At 39.7% G+C, this 17,274-nt stretch overlaps 1 protein-coding gene across 1 annotated transcript in view; it reads left to right on the top strand.

Moving 5' to 3' along the window:
- Window positions 1-16,339, top strand: part of ext1b (exostosin glycosyltransferase 1b) — a 159,716-nt gene extending 143,377 nt beyond the window's left edge. Inside the window, exons 8-11 of the mRNA XM_033636534.2 lie at window positions 8,439-8,528; window positions 11,495-11,655; window positions 13,815-13,986; window positions 15,143-16,339. Of these exons, the coding sequence (XP_033492425.1) occupies window positions 8,439-8,528; window positions 11,495-11,655; window positions 13,815-13,986; window positions 15,143-15,328 (609 nt within the window). The 3' untranslated portion in view covers window positions 15,329-16,339. The remainder of the gene's footprint in view (window positions 1-8,438; window positions 8,529-11,494; window positions 11,656-13,814; window positions 13,987-15,142) is intronic.
- Window positions 16,340-17,274: the final 935 nt, after the last annotated feature.

Genomic DNA, 17,274 nt, shown 5'->3' with positions numbered 1-17,274 from the left:
AAAAACTTTCCTTTCAAGGAGACAGAACACAGAGTACATGACCTCAGTATCCTTTGCTTTGTTTAGATATTTCTCTTTCTCTCTCAAGTCATACATCTTCTTAGCCTCAAATGTCGTTGGCTTTCATTTCTTATTTTAATGAATAACATGTTGTCTCGCAGCAGGAAAGAAAACTTAAAGGATTCTCTTCTCCAAAAAAAAACTGTGAAATCATAATTGATAAAAAAGACAAAACAACAAGCCTTAAAAAGTTTTTTTCAGTGTGGATCTTATTCTAATAAAGCCCCTTTCCCAATGCACAAAACAACCCACTAACATCTGGCTTTTGTGTTTAGTAGGAAAGGTTACAATCGGCATTTACATCCTGGTCACAAGCTGGCAGTGATGAAAGTATGACACCCGAGTAGACGCACTAGCCCCTTTTCCAGTGTGATACAATGCCATGTGTCTCCAAATTAAATCGGTCTCTGTCCAAGCGGAATTCGAACATCAATCAAAATTCAGTCTGCACTGAGTTTAAAAGAGACAGAATATGTAACGGATATAAAAAGTAGTAACCACAGTAACATTTTCACTGGCCTCCATGTTGCTTCCTACTGTTTACTAACCTGTTTCATGGCGCATCTGTGGCATCAAACATAACACCAGAAAAAATTAACTGGTTGCTGGTTTCCCCACGTTTAATAAAAACCTGCATATAGGGTGGAAAAAGCCTGTAATTGTGTCCATTGCTAATTCAGGAAACACAAGCTTCAGTAAAAACATATATATTGGCAAGTTGCACAATCCAAGGTATAGCAAATAAAAAACACACCAGACACTGTAAAGCAAGCTGGGGTCAGAGGTGGGTAGTAACACATAACATTTACTTCATTTCATGTACTTGAGTATTTTTTTTTTTTTTAAATAAATTGTACTTCTAAGTGTAGTTGTTTTGCAGAATACTTTTTAGCCTTACCAAGTACATTTGCGATAAGATATTTGTACTTCTGCTCGGTTAAATTGGGCTCAGAACTTCTTGCTTCTTTTACTGATACTATAAATAAATTTTATAATCAGCTGAGCTCACTTGCATGAGAGTGATTTTCCAGTGAATGATAGCCTGTAGCACCGCAGGTGGAATGGAGGTTTATGTTTTCGTCACTAATAAATACGCAATTCAGACTGCGTCCAAGCTTCTCCTGTTGAATAAATTAATTTCTTCCTGATTGCAGCCACTTTAGAAAAGGCTCATGATTCCACCTGACATGCTGAGGCATCCCAGAAGTGGCTTTCAGCTCCACTAGTGACACAAAGTGTTTTTTCTTATTATAGTTTTATTATTATTTGTAGTTTTGTTCTGGATATGGTACTATAATGACAGTTACCATGAACCTCACATGTTTCATTACCTGTTGAGGACCTGTTTGATGAATCTTCTGAAGTTACTGTACCACTCCAGTAGTTTTCTACTTTTAACTTTAACCTTTAACTTTAACTTTTAACTCTTATTCAAGCATCTATTTTTATGAGTACTTTTTCTTCTCACTGAGACAGTATAATTCTAAAGTAGCAATACTTTTACTTGAGTATTGTTTTTGTTTACTCTTCCCACCACTGGTTGAACATACTTGCTTTACAAATTAAGAAACTGAGAATAATAACCAGAATTTTTCTCGCACTGTAAACTAAGTCACTCCTACATCATCTTGCTGCCATGACCTCCACCATATGTGTATTAATCCGCAGCTGAAAATAGTCCCCAATAAAGTCACTATTCATTTCAATTTGACTAAAGTTTGCTAAAAACTACAGTGCCCATCTGTTTTAGGAAACAACTAAGCCCTTTTTTGTAGGAGTGACACAGATATGGTCGCTTTATTAGTTTTGGTCTTTTGGTGGGATTTGTTGACAGTTAGAAAAACATGGAATAACACCAATCTTATCCTTTAACCATGTTCCTTCTTCTCCTCCCTCTGTCCTTCCCTCTGTCATCCTCTCTGTCTCTCTGGCACGGTGGCCAAAAAGCTGGTTTGTGACTGTTGGTTTAAGCTGTGTGAGAATCCCAGCAGCGCTTAATATGGTTTGCACAGACTGGTGGTCCTCCTCTCTCCTTCCTGCGTCTCCCTCCTCTGCTGCTGTCCTTTAGAGAGGAGGTGAAGTGCTGGAGGCAGATTCCTGCAGTAAGAGCTCACATTCCTGGAGAGCACCAGGAAGCCCCAGGCTAATATGTCGCACTTCTAACATTACAAACCATCTGGGGCTTGGAAACACCAGCTTATCATCCTCTCTTTCTCTCTTTGTCTGTTTTTTTGTCTCTTTTTCCTCTGTTTGTCTCATTGTCATTTTCTCCCCTCCTGTCTCCAATCTTGTTCTCTCTCCACCTCTTCTTAGCTGGTATTCTCTCCAACATGTGCTGCTGAAAAACAGTCGGAAAACATGGAGCGCAGAGATGGGGTTGTTTTGTTTCTCTCGATATGCCCGCAGGATGTTACAGCAGTAATGATGACACTAGAAATGAGAGGGAGGTGCTGCCTCTCCTCTTTCCTCTCAACTCTCATTTTCCCTCTCCGTTCCTTTGTCTGTAAATACAACTGTCACTCACACTCCTCGGCTCCTCAGCCCTATTAGAGTAAGAGTGACAGTCGTAACTTTTAGCTGCCACTGTTGCCTCTGGAGGGCTTTTGGGGAGAAGGGGAGTAGATGGCACTTGACCGAGGCCGGACAGCGATGACGGGGCTTAGCTGTGTGAGGTGGTGGGAGCTGGAAACTGGGAGACGTACATGTAAAACTAAGTTCTGGAAATCCATGATTTATACTTTATGTTTTTTTGGCTGCAAAAACAGTGCGCCTGCAGGCATGAAAAAGTTACAAGTTTAGACATTTTAACAACTGTGTATGTTCAGTCTGGGTTTGTGTTTATTTTTCTTAATTCCTCATCGCCAAACTTACCCATATTTCTCCCATGAACAGTTTGATCTATAACTTGCAAAGTTAGAATGCAGGCTGGTGTACCAGTATGAGTTATAAAACAATACAAATTAAAAAGAATACAGATGCCTAATCCATCCATCTTAGTGTACAAACAGGTCTGAAAAGAATATTATCTCAGTTTGAGCCCTTAAAACAGCATTAAAATATCTTAGTTTTTTTAAATTATGCTGCCATGAAGTCATAGACATTTAGTCAAATATAGTGTATGTTCAGTCTGCTTTATGTATTGTAAATGATGTTAGTATAAAAGCAACTAAAAGCAAAGAAAATGTGTCCTTCATTTATGAATTAGAACAGATTAGCATTGAAAAAAGAATCGGCTAACAGAAAATGTATCCTTTATCTGTCTTTTATCAGGTTTGTAAAGCTTTGCTGATTTCCTCTAGTTTACATCAAGCGACAACCTTCAGGGCTGAAAATGTAGCCAACACAGAAGCATAAACTGTGTAAAATAATGGACCTAAGCGGCTGTTATGTCACCCATTGGTTTGTGGACTCCTATTCTGAAGCCTTGACTTTGACATTTGCCGTCACTAAATCCACTTATTGGAGCCAGAAGTGACCGCATTTTGACAAGAGAGTGAAACGAACCCTAATGCTAGCCATAGCTTGGTTAGCACCATGTATTCACAGCTACAGTAACTGTCAAAATGCTAATGCTGATTTTCACTAGCAAAAAACAGACTTAAAACCATTTTAATAAATGTAACATTACTGGAAAAACTGGATGTCCAACTCCTTAGAGGGTCTTCAGTACAACCATACACTGAACAAGACTTTTTTAGGGGACCAAAATGTTACAGTTAACATTCATGAACTGAAAACACACTGACACAGAAAGCATTTTAGCAGTGAGGCACCTTTTGCTGGAGTGCTCTGAGCTCTTTGAGTTGAAAAAACTTCAGCTCAGAGCTAGGGTTGGAATTCGGATCCGGTTCTTTTTTGGAACCGAGTTCAAAGTTCCAGTTCCGGAACCGGTTCCATCACATTTGGAGTAACGGTTCCTGCAAACAGTTCTAGATTGTAAAAAGAAAACAACGTCACGTGCATTTCCATTAGAGTGCTGCACGGGCTGCATATTTCTGTCTGAACCTGACCGAGCCCGACATTATTTAATTACTAAAGCACTGAGTTTGTGTCACACAGTTGTCATGGTTACAGGCTATTACGGGCGTGCACCGTGGGTGCTCAGCGGAGAGGGAGACCTCCGTGTTTGAGACGGGAGCGGGTGGCGGGAGGCCTGAGGCTTCCAGCGAGGGGAGAGGGAGAAATATAACAAAATAAGATAAAATAGGAGACACCTGTCTCCCTCTTTTATTTAATTTTCAGCATTTAATCAAGGCGGAGGCGGGTGGCGGGAGGTCCGCTTCTAGCGAGGGGAGCGGTAGAAACAAACAGCCAATGTGTGTGTGTGTGTTCTGTTCAGGTGTTGTCACGTAAATAACAGTGCCCAAGCATGAATGCATAGAAGTATTTTTTATTACATTGCTGTGGTTAATTTGAGGTAATAGTGTTACTGTAGAAATCAGAGAATCACTTTTTGTTGTTATATATTCTCAGGGAGATGATATAAGCTCTAAATCTGAAATACACACCACACACAAATGTGTATTTTCATCTAATTGTACCGTGCAACAGTTAGAATAAAGTTTTTGTATTTGTATGATTGCATTTGTGTTTATTATATACTTGTTTAAGTATAGCAAGTATAATGAATATAATATAGTAATCGGTAAGGAATCGGACCGTTAAGAAGGAATCGGTAAGGAATCATTAAAATCCTAACGAGTCCCAACTCTACTCAGGGCAGAAAAGCACCCCACGTCATCTCTTTTGTCATCATCTTTTTTTTCCCATTGTCCACTTGGGTGATTTGAGAGGCACGTCTGTGGTGGTTACAACAACAAGTTTACAGTTGGTAAACAATGGAGGAGAAACTGGTGGTAACAGTTGCTGGTAACCATAGACAGCAGGTTGTCAAACTTCCCCCGAGTCATCCTGAAATATGCCTGGAGACCGCCATCATCGAGGCGCAGCTCCAGGACCAACTGGTGGTACTCTCCTTGATCTACCCTCTTTTTTAGGGTCTCATGTACCCACACAGATCTCCGTTTCCCTGTGCCCGACAAACTATTTGCTGACAGCTTCTCGCCCTCAACCAGAGCTACAGCAAGTACCCTCTGCCTCAACATTTTAGGAATAAGCTACTTATTGTAAGGACATGATGGGGTGGTTGCCTGGAAACAATAAAAGGCGCGATGAACTTTTTTTTTTTTTTTAAAGAATTTTTTTTTTTTTTTTACTAGTGGTATTCAATTTTTAAAAAACAAAATAAAAAATGCAATGTGGTGCGCCTCAATTTTTCAACCTGCAAACGCTCTCTGTGTTATCGGGGCCTAAGAAATTTATATCATGTTGCAGAAAGCTTTGAATTCTTTCGTAGTGCTGACCTTCATAAATCATAAAATTCAAAACATTTTTCCAACAGTCTGCAAAAGCCAATCATAAGCAGAGTTAAATCACAAACTCTGCAGACAATCATAATATCAATAAATTATTATTAAGTTATTGTAATTATTGATCTCAGGTGTTTGTAATTTACCTCTTCTTGACTCTGCTTGTGAAAATCTTTGAGTTTTGGACTGTCTTGATTGAATAAGCACTCTAAAGACATCACCTTGGGCACTTTTCAATATTTTATGACATTTTATACGCTAAAAGGTTGGTCGATAATGAAAGTATTCATTAGCTGCAGCACTAGAATGGATAACAGGCTTCACACGGTTTGACTGTAGAGTCATGCATTTCTCTCCGTGTTTGTTGCTGCCCTCGGCTGTAGGAGTTATAAGGACCTGTTGAGAGTGAGGTCACTGTGCTTGAGTGCAGCAGGCAGACAACACCAGGTGTTTATAGAGAAAAGAGGTCAGCACTGACTATTCTTAAATGTAAATGTAATGACTTTTCAGCGCAGGTGGCATTTTAAAACAACCAGTATTCTCACAGAGGCCTGACCTTCAGAGCTGAATAACAGGCTGTTAGCGTGTATATGTATATACTGTGTATGTGGACGGGTTTGTGTGTCCATTAAAGCTGTGCATTGTGAGCTGTGTCTTATTTGTGTGGGAGGTTGTTTTGAGTTTGAGCACACATCCAGTTTCCAACACACACATGCACACACACATCCTCAACAAGAAGCTGCTGCTTTCTCATCCGAGTGCTTTTTATCACAGCAACAGACCAAAAGACTTCCCGTCTAAATATCCTCAAGATGTTGGTCTCTCCATCCACCCACCAGTCCCCAGCCACCATCACTCTCTCCGCTGCCAGTAAATATTCAAGGACTGTCATGTATTATACTGTTTGGTTTCATTTGCCGTTAAATATACGCATTCAGCTTTCAGCAGCGGCGGTTTGTAGAGGTAGATTTGTGCCATATGTAGGAAACATGACTCATGCTGTATGTGTCTGGCAGCATTTATGTGTTGTTATTGATTTAAAAGAGAAAGACGACCCTGCAGCAGTAATGGAAACTTGTATCAGCACTCTATCACTGTTGGAAACAATGGGGGGGCAGCGTGCAGTAAAGCGTAGGATATTGGCTTTTCTCTTCTTCTCTGTGCGCTGCTGTTTGTTGATGTGATGGCTTGTTGTCTCCCATGAATTTGTAAGGAATCATAAAAAATGTATATGGTAGGTATTTAAAGCTGAAAGAGTTTTATTCTAAAATGTATCTCAAGATAAAGCTCTACCAGTGGATCTAATTTCAAACTTGAGCTTTGGGTGGTAACTGAAAGAATTGGATGTTAGGGTCGCTACGCTCATCTTTAAAGCGGTTTTAATCAATATTTCTCTATTAACTATGGATTACATGGCTACCTTTATGTGAAAAGGGTCACATATATTGATAAACACAACAAATTATTACCAGACTATGCAGTTTGTCTAATTTTAAATGCACAAAAGGCACAAATTGGTGCATAAAAATTCATCTGAAGGCAGGAAATTAAGTGTTTGACGCTTAAATTTCCCAGGTGAGGATAGAGTGGTGCAGGAATGAGTCCTAAAACTTGAAATGAGTTCGCACTTTTTTGCACTTCCAGTTTCCTTGTTTCACAGTCAGTGGGTTTTTGGGTAGATGCCTGAAATAAGGTCTATGGTTAACACAAGCTTAAGAGATTTTCACATTCACTACAACATAACATGCACCAGTAAATACCCCACTCATGAACTTTGAAGCATTTAGATATCTTAAAAAGGGCGGTTGCTAATGAGTGGCTAAGTGAGACTGCAGAGGTTGTCAGGGATTTTAAACGTCATCATGCAGAACACCGCTGTTACAGTCTCATTGTGGTGGCGACAATGACAATGTGACTTGGTGTAGTTCGACTGCATACTAAAGTTAGCTGTTTCCTCTGGCAATTGCATTTACATGTCAAATATCATAAAAGTGGTGCTGATTTGTGAAGATTATCTTGCGTAGTGTGTGAGTATCACAAACTTTTGTTTGGCACGGAGCTTATTTTCTACAATAATCCAAAATCCAATGGAAGAAAGGCTTTTTGTGGATGGATGTATAAAGAGAACTGTATACAGTGTTGCAGGTGGGGCACAATTCATACCTAAGAAAGTTGCTCAGTGGCGCATGAGGCCAAAAATTTCAACTTCCCAGGTACAAAAACATCTTCTACATTGTTGGGCCCGTAGAGCAAGCGCACTTCAGGCTTTACCAAGCCGAGCGGCTAATCTCCAATTTAGCTCTCCGCTACTTTGAATGGGGATATTGTGATTTCATTGTAATGAATGAAACGATTCATTTTGTGGGCGTGTAACAGTCAAAAAATGGATCCACTGATTTACAGGCATCTTGTTCACAATGTAAGTCGATAGGAAAAAGTCTCTATGTGCCCAATGGCATCACCAATGGACCCAGAGGTTGTAATTCCACTGTTTGGCCACTACAAAAATTAGCTTCAAAGCCTGACACACTTTCTGAAGGCCTATGAAGTTATTTCTGCAGCAAAAAAACTGAAATGTTAAGAAAAAATTGCTATAAAGAAATTTCAGTCAACATAGAAAAGGGTGTTACTGTTAAAAATGCAACCATTCCTTGATGTTAGACAACCAAATTTGGAACAAAACCCTCAAAAGAACCTGCAATGATTGAAGATGACACGAATCTATTAATGTTCCCATGGTAACATTAAATGGAAGCTGTCATCTGTGTGAATAAACACCTCCGCAGTGTTAGTTTGCATGAATGTGCGGCTGAATGGAAAAAAGGGGACAACATGTACAATAGCTCTTTCTTTGCTCCTTTTTCAGACATTTTCCACAGCTTTCAGATCTACATTTGCTCCTTCAGCCTCTTTTTATTTTATGTGTTCCAGGCGACCAAATGAATGAATGAATCCAGCTGTTCTCATTCGAATGGTGTGATTTTAACTCATTGTGCTTTGTGTTTGTAGGTGATGAGCAGTCGCTTCTTGCCCTACGAGACCATAGTGACCGACGCTGTCCTCAGCCTGGATGAAGACACAGTGTTGTCCACCACAGAGGTATTTTGTTAAATAATAAAATAGGGTAGAATAGAAAACTGTTTCTCTCTTTCTATCTTCTCTGTCTCGATAGTCTGGTCCTCTTGAGACAAAACAAAGATCCAAACTCTCTCTCTGTGTCCCAAAAGCAACTCTTTGATTGCATTTTCTCTCCATTTTTTATCTCTCTCTCTGTTTGTCCCTGGTGTTTTCAAGTTATCGCTCTGCAGCTCGATTCTTAAATCGCTTTAACTACTCTAACTTTTACTCCCAGTACCTTACTTTACTTTTCCCCCTCTTCTCGTCTGCCTTTCTCTCCATTTCTTTCCATCTTCCACCTCATGTTTTGGCGCTTGTAATAATGCGGCACCTCCTGAATCCCCTGTTTGAGAGCAGCACACTGTTCTGGGCATTTTTGTTCCACATGCTGTCGGGACTGTTCCTGTTTTTCCCGGGGACACGTTTTGGCGCAGCACCATGGGAAGCCAGATGCTGCTTTGAACAGTGTAGAATTAGATCTCATAAAGGCTGTTTGTGCGGAGGATCAAGATGGCAAGGCAGAGCTGGCACCGAGGGGAAAATCCAGCCCCAAAAAACCAAATCGACCCGTGTTTCTCCCATGAAGACTGTTGGATCGCGAACACAAACAATAAGTTTGGGAAACATCAATGCCAGAACAAGTTAGAAAAGAAATTCAGGCAAAAATACTATCATGGATTCCCGGACAATCTATCCACCCATCACATTTCCTCCAAACTAGCTTCTTAACAAGAACAAAATCCTCATTTTGTCCTTTGTCTTCCTTTCTTTACCTTAAAGTTAAGACGGTAAGACGGGGAGTTGTCTTTCACAATAAAATACAAACTAGTATTCACTTCTTCTGAATGATTTTCCTTGTTTTTACAGTGCAACATGCACATTTTCCACCAGTACTTCCTTTTGATACTGGTTCAACCATTAAACTATTTTTCCCTGTTTCCCTTTCTTTGTTCTCCATTCCATGTTTTCATTCAACTACCTTTTTCTTTCATTGAATGGAAAAGCAAAGCAGAGCCAACACTCTTCTTTTTCTTTCAGGATTTGTTCATAAGCACAAATTCTGGCAGGAAGTGAAGATAAAAATGATGCATATTGTGTTTTATGGTGTATTTTGACACAAGTGTTTATTAATATAAGCACTCTCTCAGTGTAGTGTAGTGCGGTAATATGTGGTGTAATGCAGAATGCGCTGTTGGTGGAGCAGCTAAGGCCTTTTTGATGTTTTCATCTAATTATTTGATTGAATGCTTTGATCACCGCCACAGAAGTTTGGCTGCAGGCAGCTGCTTAGGAAAGACTGCTTTGTGTTTGATGAGGTTTTTGCCTCTGTTGTGTTTTCACTATAGTGTGTTTGAGAGCGCACTTCCTTTGTTAGTTCTCCCCATTGTCTCTTTCTTTCCCTCTTTGTTTTTTTTCTTTCTTACTCAATGCATACTCTGGAAAATGAATCTCAACTAAATTAAATTTTTTCAGCATATGAAAGAAAATATTTCATGCCTTAAAGGGGATCTGTTATGCTCAGTTTTTATTTGTATTTTTGGTTTCTACTAGAATATGTTTACATGCTTTAACAGTTGGAAAACACTATTTTCCTCATACTCTCTGTCCTGGAGCACTTAAACTCACCCTCCGTCTGAGACACTCACATTTTAGAAAAAGCCCAGTGTGCTCTGACGGGTCAACATTTGTGGGTCTTTTGTATCTTAATGTTTCTGCACCGTCACTGCAGGCGGAGAATGACTGTAACAGGGAAGAGCGGCACTTTTTACCATGAAAAATCACCATTTAAAGCTGCGAAGCACATACAGACATGTTCCTGCAAGACTATTATCCAAAGAATTTGAGAATTTTACATTATCAACCAAAATGGCATGTTTCCCGGAGGTTAGCCTGTAGCTTCCTGTAGCAGTGTGGGCTATGTAATGTAAATACTCACAGTATTATATTAAGAAATCTGTCAGTAGCTGACATCATGTGAAGTCCTTTTTACACAGAGATCGTGCTATAGGGCTGCTACAAAGTCCCTCCTTTATGCCGCCTATGCATTTTTACATAGCACCAAACAGCGGCAGCAATGTGCTACTCCAGTGTGTGATTTTAGACAGTATGCCGGCATCATAGAAGCAAAAGAGGCGTACAACAGCGTAGGCCTCTGGTGTGACATATAGCTTAGGTAGGGGTAGGCAGTATATCAAATATACTCGATGTACGTGACTTGTTCCATGTGCAATGTATAAAATTACTAAATTGCGAACGTCGAGTTTAAATGGTCACGTTTTTTTTTTTTAAGCCACCAGCATGAGACTTGCTTAGGAGTTTCAGTTCTCTCACTCTCTTATGTGGCTCTCCCCCCTCACAGACACATGCAAAAAGAAAGATTCACAAACGTAGTACATCACACACACTCCTCTGTCCATCCTGAGCAAAAGAGTGAGCAGGCGGGGTGTTTCTCATCTGCAGGGCTCCAGACAACTAACATTACTATTTAGACACATTTTGCGACCATGGAGCACCACTGCCACTTCCAAATATTATTAATTCATGGACTGGAGAGCTGTTAGTTTGTTTCCATTTTACAGTGAATAAATAATCACATTTAACAGTGCAGCAGTAACAGTTAAACTCAATGAGATTAACGATAGCGTGAGCAGAGGAAGCATGTGTCTTTGTACCTGTAGGTCACATTTTGCAACCATGGAGCACCAGTGTGACTTGCAAATATTATTGATACATGGACTGGAGAGCTGTTAGATTGTTTCTGCTTTACAGTGAATAAAAATCACATTTACGGTGCAACAGTAACAGTTACACGTAATGAGTCTAACAGTAGCGTGAGCAGAGGAAGCATGAGTCTTTGTACCTTTAGGTCATAAGTAGTAAGTGCTGCACACATATAACATCATGTTCTGCATCATAATATATTATAATCTGTATTTGTGTATGTCCAGGTGGATTTTGCCTTCACGGTCTGGCAGAGTTTCCCAGAGCGAATCGTAGGTTACCCCGCTCGCAGCCACTTCTGGGACAGCAACAAGGAGCGCTGGGGTTACACATCCAAATGGACCAACGATTATTCGATGGTGCTGACTGGCGCCGCCATCTACCACAGGTACAGTACGTGCTTCACAATAGCATCCTGTGATCTGTAAAACTTGGTTTCAGTACAGCTGTTTACCGACTCACTGTTTCGCTCCGCTCTGCCGTTTTCTTTCATGCTCCTTGCATCTGTTCTGTTCCCCTTCTGTTATACGGGGATCACAGCTTTGCTCTACTCTGCTCTCCAGTGTTCAGTCGTCTTCCTTTTGATTCAACACTTTGATGCAGTGATCTGTAGATTATGAAAGTAGGTGTGATGTTCAGTGTTGCACAGCCTCGGGAAACCAGTGTTTTGACACTGGATATGTTTTATCCAAAAAATGTCAATTTGTCTGCTACACAGCGTTTCATAGTTCCTGCATTTAGTTTTACTACAGCCCTGTCAGCTTTAATATGGCTTCACTCAGCTGTGATGGGAGCAGTCCATTAAGCTGAAGTCAGCCAATCACTGCAGCCAAACGCTTAATCACTTTCAATAAGTCAGTCGCTCAATCCATCCAGGAACTTGAGCAATCAGTCTGTTGATGAACTCAGAGCTGTACTCGAAGGCTTCAACCTGGAACGTAACGGTGTCTGAAATTTGTGATGCATTGAGATTAAGTTCTCTACTCAGTTCCTTCCTCTTCATCTTTTAAAAGTTGAACTTACTCAGCATTGTTGGAGTAGAATGTAATTGCAAGTCAGTGTGTACTTTAATGTGTGGAACTGGAAAAGCTAAAAAGAAATTTAAGAACAAACCTTGAAATGGAATCGGACCACAGACTTTTTGATCACAGATGTGCAGTTTTTAAAGTGTTTTCAAAAGAAACCATTGTACATCAACGAAGTTAACCTGCAGATCAGTCTCAGTCTGCTTTATTTTCCATATAAAATTATTCCATCTTTACATCTACATCTACATTTGTCTGACATCCTGAGTCCCACAAACACCCAAAATGTGTTTGGGTTTATGCAGTTGGCTCCTTTCATTTTTACCTGGGGCATAAATATGTCATAAATGTTACTTAAAAAAAAAAAGTCTTCCTATACCACATTTTCATGGCATACTTTACTATGACTTTTTAAAGACTGACATTTTTTATTACAGTTTTTATTGTCATATGTTACCGACTTTTCTTTCCTGCTATAGTTTACTATGGGAAGACCTTTTATGACCTTTTTTTAAGCATGTTATGGCATTTTTATTGACATACAGTACTATGACTTTTTTTTTTACCATACTACACTGACATTTCTGTTCATTTTTGATCATACTATACAATTAATTTTAATGACTTTTAAAATGACATACTACACCATGACTTTTTTTCTTTAACTACATACAATTTTTTAAATTATTTTTAGTAACATACTATACTTTAATATTTTTAAATGATTTTTAACGTACTATACTATGATATTTTAATATATTTCAATGACATATTATACTATTTTCAACATACTATACTGTGACTTTTTTTTTTGATGATGATGATGATGACATACTTTACTATGGAATTTTAGTGAATATTTATGACATACTTGACTGTGACTTAAGATGATTTTTGAACATACTATACTGTCTTTTCTATTATTTTTTGTGCCACACTATTCTGTGACATTTTAATGAATTTTAATAACAAACTATACTGTGACTTTTTTATGACATTTTTTTTTATGATATGCTATACTAGGACTTTTTTCCATTGATTTTTTTAACATAGACTTAAACAAATTTACTTACATACTGTACATTCACTTTTTCATGATTTTTAAGGGCATACTATGCTATGACTTTTTTGTTATTTTTTTACTGACATACAATACTATGATTTATTTAAGATTCTTTTGACATAACTAAAGTATTACTTTTTGTGAATTATTTAATGACATACTATACTATGGTTTTTTATGATTTTTGTGACTTTTTAATATTTTTTAATGACATAATAGGCTATGACTTCTGATTTTTTTTCATAACATGCTATAGCATATCATGAAAAACATCATATGCCATGACATTTTATATGATTTCTTTCTATGACATATTATACTATGACTTTTTCATGACATTTTAATGGCTCACTATACTGTAACTTTTTTAGTTAATAGAAAGAGACAATTTTCACAAGAGGGGACAAAGTAAGATCAGTACCTTCTTCTTATTCTAACACTTTCTGTCCTCTCTTGCAGGTATTACCATTACCTGTACACCAACTATTTACCCACTAGTCTGAAGGGCATGGTGGACCAGCTGGCCAACTGTGAGGACATCCTGATGAACTTCCTGGTCTCTGCTGTCACCAAGCTGCCGCCCATCAAGGTCACACAGAAGAAACAGTACAAGGAGACCATGATGGGACAGGTGAGAGCGTATTGAAACCCTTCTCATAACCAGAGCCTTGTCATTTTTAAAGGCATTATGGATTGTTATTTTACTTGGATGACTCATGAGCTCACAGCGCTTTTTGAAAGAGCTGTTACACCAAAACAGGACAGCTGTCAGTTGAGAGAACTGCTTTGCATTAAAGAAAAACTCATTACAGGATATGATTGAACGCGAAACAGTCTGAGGCTTATTATATAATCCACTTTGATTTTGTCCTCCTTTTTATAAATTGTGATTCATACTGAAGCCAGTGTTGTTTTCTTCACAGCATCAGTGTGTGTGTCATGGCCTTTCAGCTGCAGTGAACTCTTGCTGCTTTGTGAATACCATGAATTATTCTCTTAACATTCTCTGGTACGACCCGTGGGTAAACAGGACAAGCTACTTACTGTACAGCAGAGAGACAAAAAGAGAGGAGTCATGTCAGTTTTTATGGCTCACATCATTCTTTCTAGTCGGGCTCCAGTCTCCCAAATATAGAGTATGATCCAGCTGATGATTTATTGAGAAACATTAATGTCATTCAGTAATGGTTTTCTCTTGTCACAGTGTCTGAACTATGACTATGATTGACTGGAAGAGGGCAGCTAATTGTTATTGTCAGTCTTTTCCATATAATGGGAATGTCTCTTTCCCACCAGTGATCTAGAGCAGTGGTTTTTGTCTGGTGTACCCCTACATTCCATCATCGACATCACCTGTTACGTTCCTAATAAGTTCATTACAATTGATTTTAAGGTGGATGTAAAGTAGTACAACATAAAAGTGGACATTGTTGCATTTTTTAATGCAGTTGTAAGTTTTTCGGTTGATTTTTGGCTAATTATTCCAATTGTTTATCCATTGTTTTTAGCTAATTCTTTCAGCTGTTAATCCATTACCCTTAGGTAACTATCCCAACTGTTTCATGAGTTTTAGCTAATTATTACAACTGTTTATCCATTACCTTTGGCTTATAATTAATTGAGCTACTCCGCAATCTTTCCATGTACCACTAATCAAGAGCCCCTGCAGTACAAGTACCTGTGTTTGTGAATCACTGATTAAAGCAAAGTTGTTTACTGTGTTATTATGACTGAAATTGTTTTTCTGTCTTCTGTCTCTTCTTCTTCTTCTTCTTCATTCCCACCAGTCTTCGAGGGCTTCTCGCTGGGCCGATCCAGACCACTTTGCCCAGCGGCAAACCTGCATGAACAAGTTCGCCAGCTGGTTTGGCGCCATGCCTCTGGTCCACTCCCAGATGAGACTGGACCCCGTCCTGTTCAAGGACCAGGTCTCCATCCTCCGCAAGAAATACAGGGACATCGAGAGGCTCTGACAGGACAGGCGCCCCCTCGGGGGAGACCCCACACAGGGGGAGGCACGAGAGAGAGACTCTGTGGAGATTAGAAGGAGTAGTAGAACTACAGCAGGATGGACAGGGAGCGACACAGCTCTGTCTTCCACTCAGCACATTGCCAATGACCACAGCGCCGCTGCTGCCAGGACTTGACGCAGGAAGGGATGAATAGGAAACAAGCAGATGGCTTTTGGATATGAAAAAACACAAACAAAAACCGCAAACACAGACAGACAAAGAGGAGTACACAAACTGATGGACTTGCCAAACAGTACTGTATGTTTTGCAAATGTGCAAACACACAGCACACACTACTGACGACAAGAAGTCTTGGATAGAATATTTTTTTGTACAACGTGAACAAGGACGACAATGACTTTTCTGCTCTCTCGGCACATGTGCAGGATGGTAGAAGGAAGGTGTCCACGATCGCAAACCTAGCAACCCCACCCACCATGAATCCTACTGGTCGCCCCTAGCAACCCTCCCCAGTCTGCATCAGGACGTAATACTGGACAACCAGAACCCCTGCTTTATCGCCCTGTTCTTCAGTTGGTTTGATTTCTGTACAAATCAGCTCTCTGGTGTCACTGTTGACCCTTTGTCCTTTCTGAGAGGTTTAAAATCAGAGCGTCATCAGTTTAATATTTTCGTTCTCAAGGCAGAAAAGGTAAACAGTAGTGTCCAACCTGTTATTACAGTGGCTCGACAAGGTTTTTATTGCAAAGCGGCCATTATTTCATGAAATTCTCAGCTATCAACACACATTCTTGAGCCTGAAGTCTGAAAACATCCCGTCTGTCCTATCCTCGGCTCATTCCTTGATGTGCTGATATGGCTTTTATAATGGTCTATCTGCTCCTCTGTTATCACTGAGATAAGTTAGAAAAACATCTCGTTTCATATCCCCCTTTCCTTTCATACTCGCCATGGCAGTTGTACTTTTCTCATCTTTTTTTTCACTCACTTTCATCATCTTTTATTTCCCCCTTCAAACTCTCTGTACTTTCACTGTTCTGTGTGAGTGTGTGCCTGTGTGCGTGTTTATGTGTGCGTGCGTTCTGTGTTTATACAGAGCCTTGAAAAGTTGGCTCATCCAACCATAAGCTCAAGCGGAGTACATTTTCCCTCCATTGGAATGAGCGAAATGAACATTTCTGGATGAAATGGAGCAGAACGTTGCATTCTAACCCAAACTCGTTTCGCCCATTTATTTCTTCCTGCATGGCCTCGCAGCACTATCCTTACAGGGAGAAATGGAATAAAATTTCAGACCGTAGCAGGTCTTTAGTGACCAGCGTCATTTCACAGGAGTGCTTGTGGAGAGATTTTTAACGCTGAGCACATCAGTGCCATTCTGACATCAGGGTCTGCCTTTTAAAATTGTTTATTGCACATCACGTTGCCTACATCAGTTTGAGATGCCTAAATGCTCTGGTGTTGAAATATTGTAGTCATCAGTCCAGTGTGGCTCTCCTGCCACCATTATTTTTATTTTTGTGTTTTCTCTGTGACATATCAGAGGACCTTAGAGCCATTAAATTGACAAAAGGTTTTCTCCTCCATTTGTCAGGCAGAGATACGTTTGGGCTTCAATTAGGTAAACCCATTTCATTTGGAGGGCTGTTTTATTCCCAGGGGACAAGCTGTTGATGAAACACTCTAACATTATGGACCATTGTGTTGTGGAAGCAGTGACCCACAAACATGACCTGCTGGCTAATGCTAGCCTTGGGAGGACAGCTTTTTTTTTTCTCCCCTCGCACACACCCTGCCCAGCTGCTCACATCGCAATTGTATTCACATCGAACTGCCTGACATTTTGCACCTTAAATTACCTTATTGGTATGGACAACCAGATCAGAATGCTAAAATAACAAGCTATTTCCACTGTTAATTGATTATTTGGAAGAGATAGGCGGTCT

Source organism: Epinephelus lanceolatus, chromosome 16 (assembly GCF_041903045.1).
Source record: "Epinephelus lanceolatus isolate andai-2023 chromosome 16, ASM4190304v1, whole genome shotgun sequence".
In the NCBI taxonomy this organism is placed as follows: Eukaryota; Metazoa; Chordata; class Actinopteri; order Perciformes; family Serranidae; genus Epinephelus; species Epinephelus lanceolatus.
This window is presented reverse-complemented; position numbering and strand designations above follow the sequence as displayed.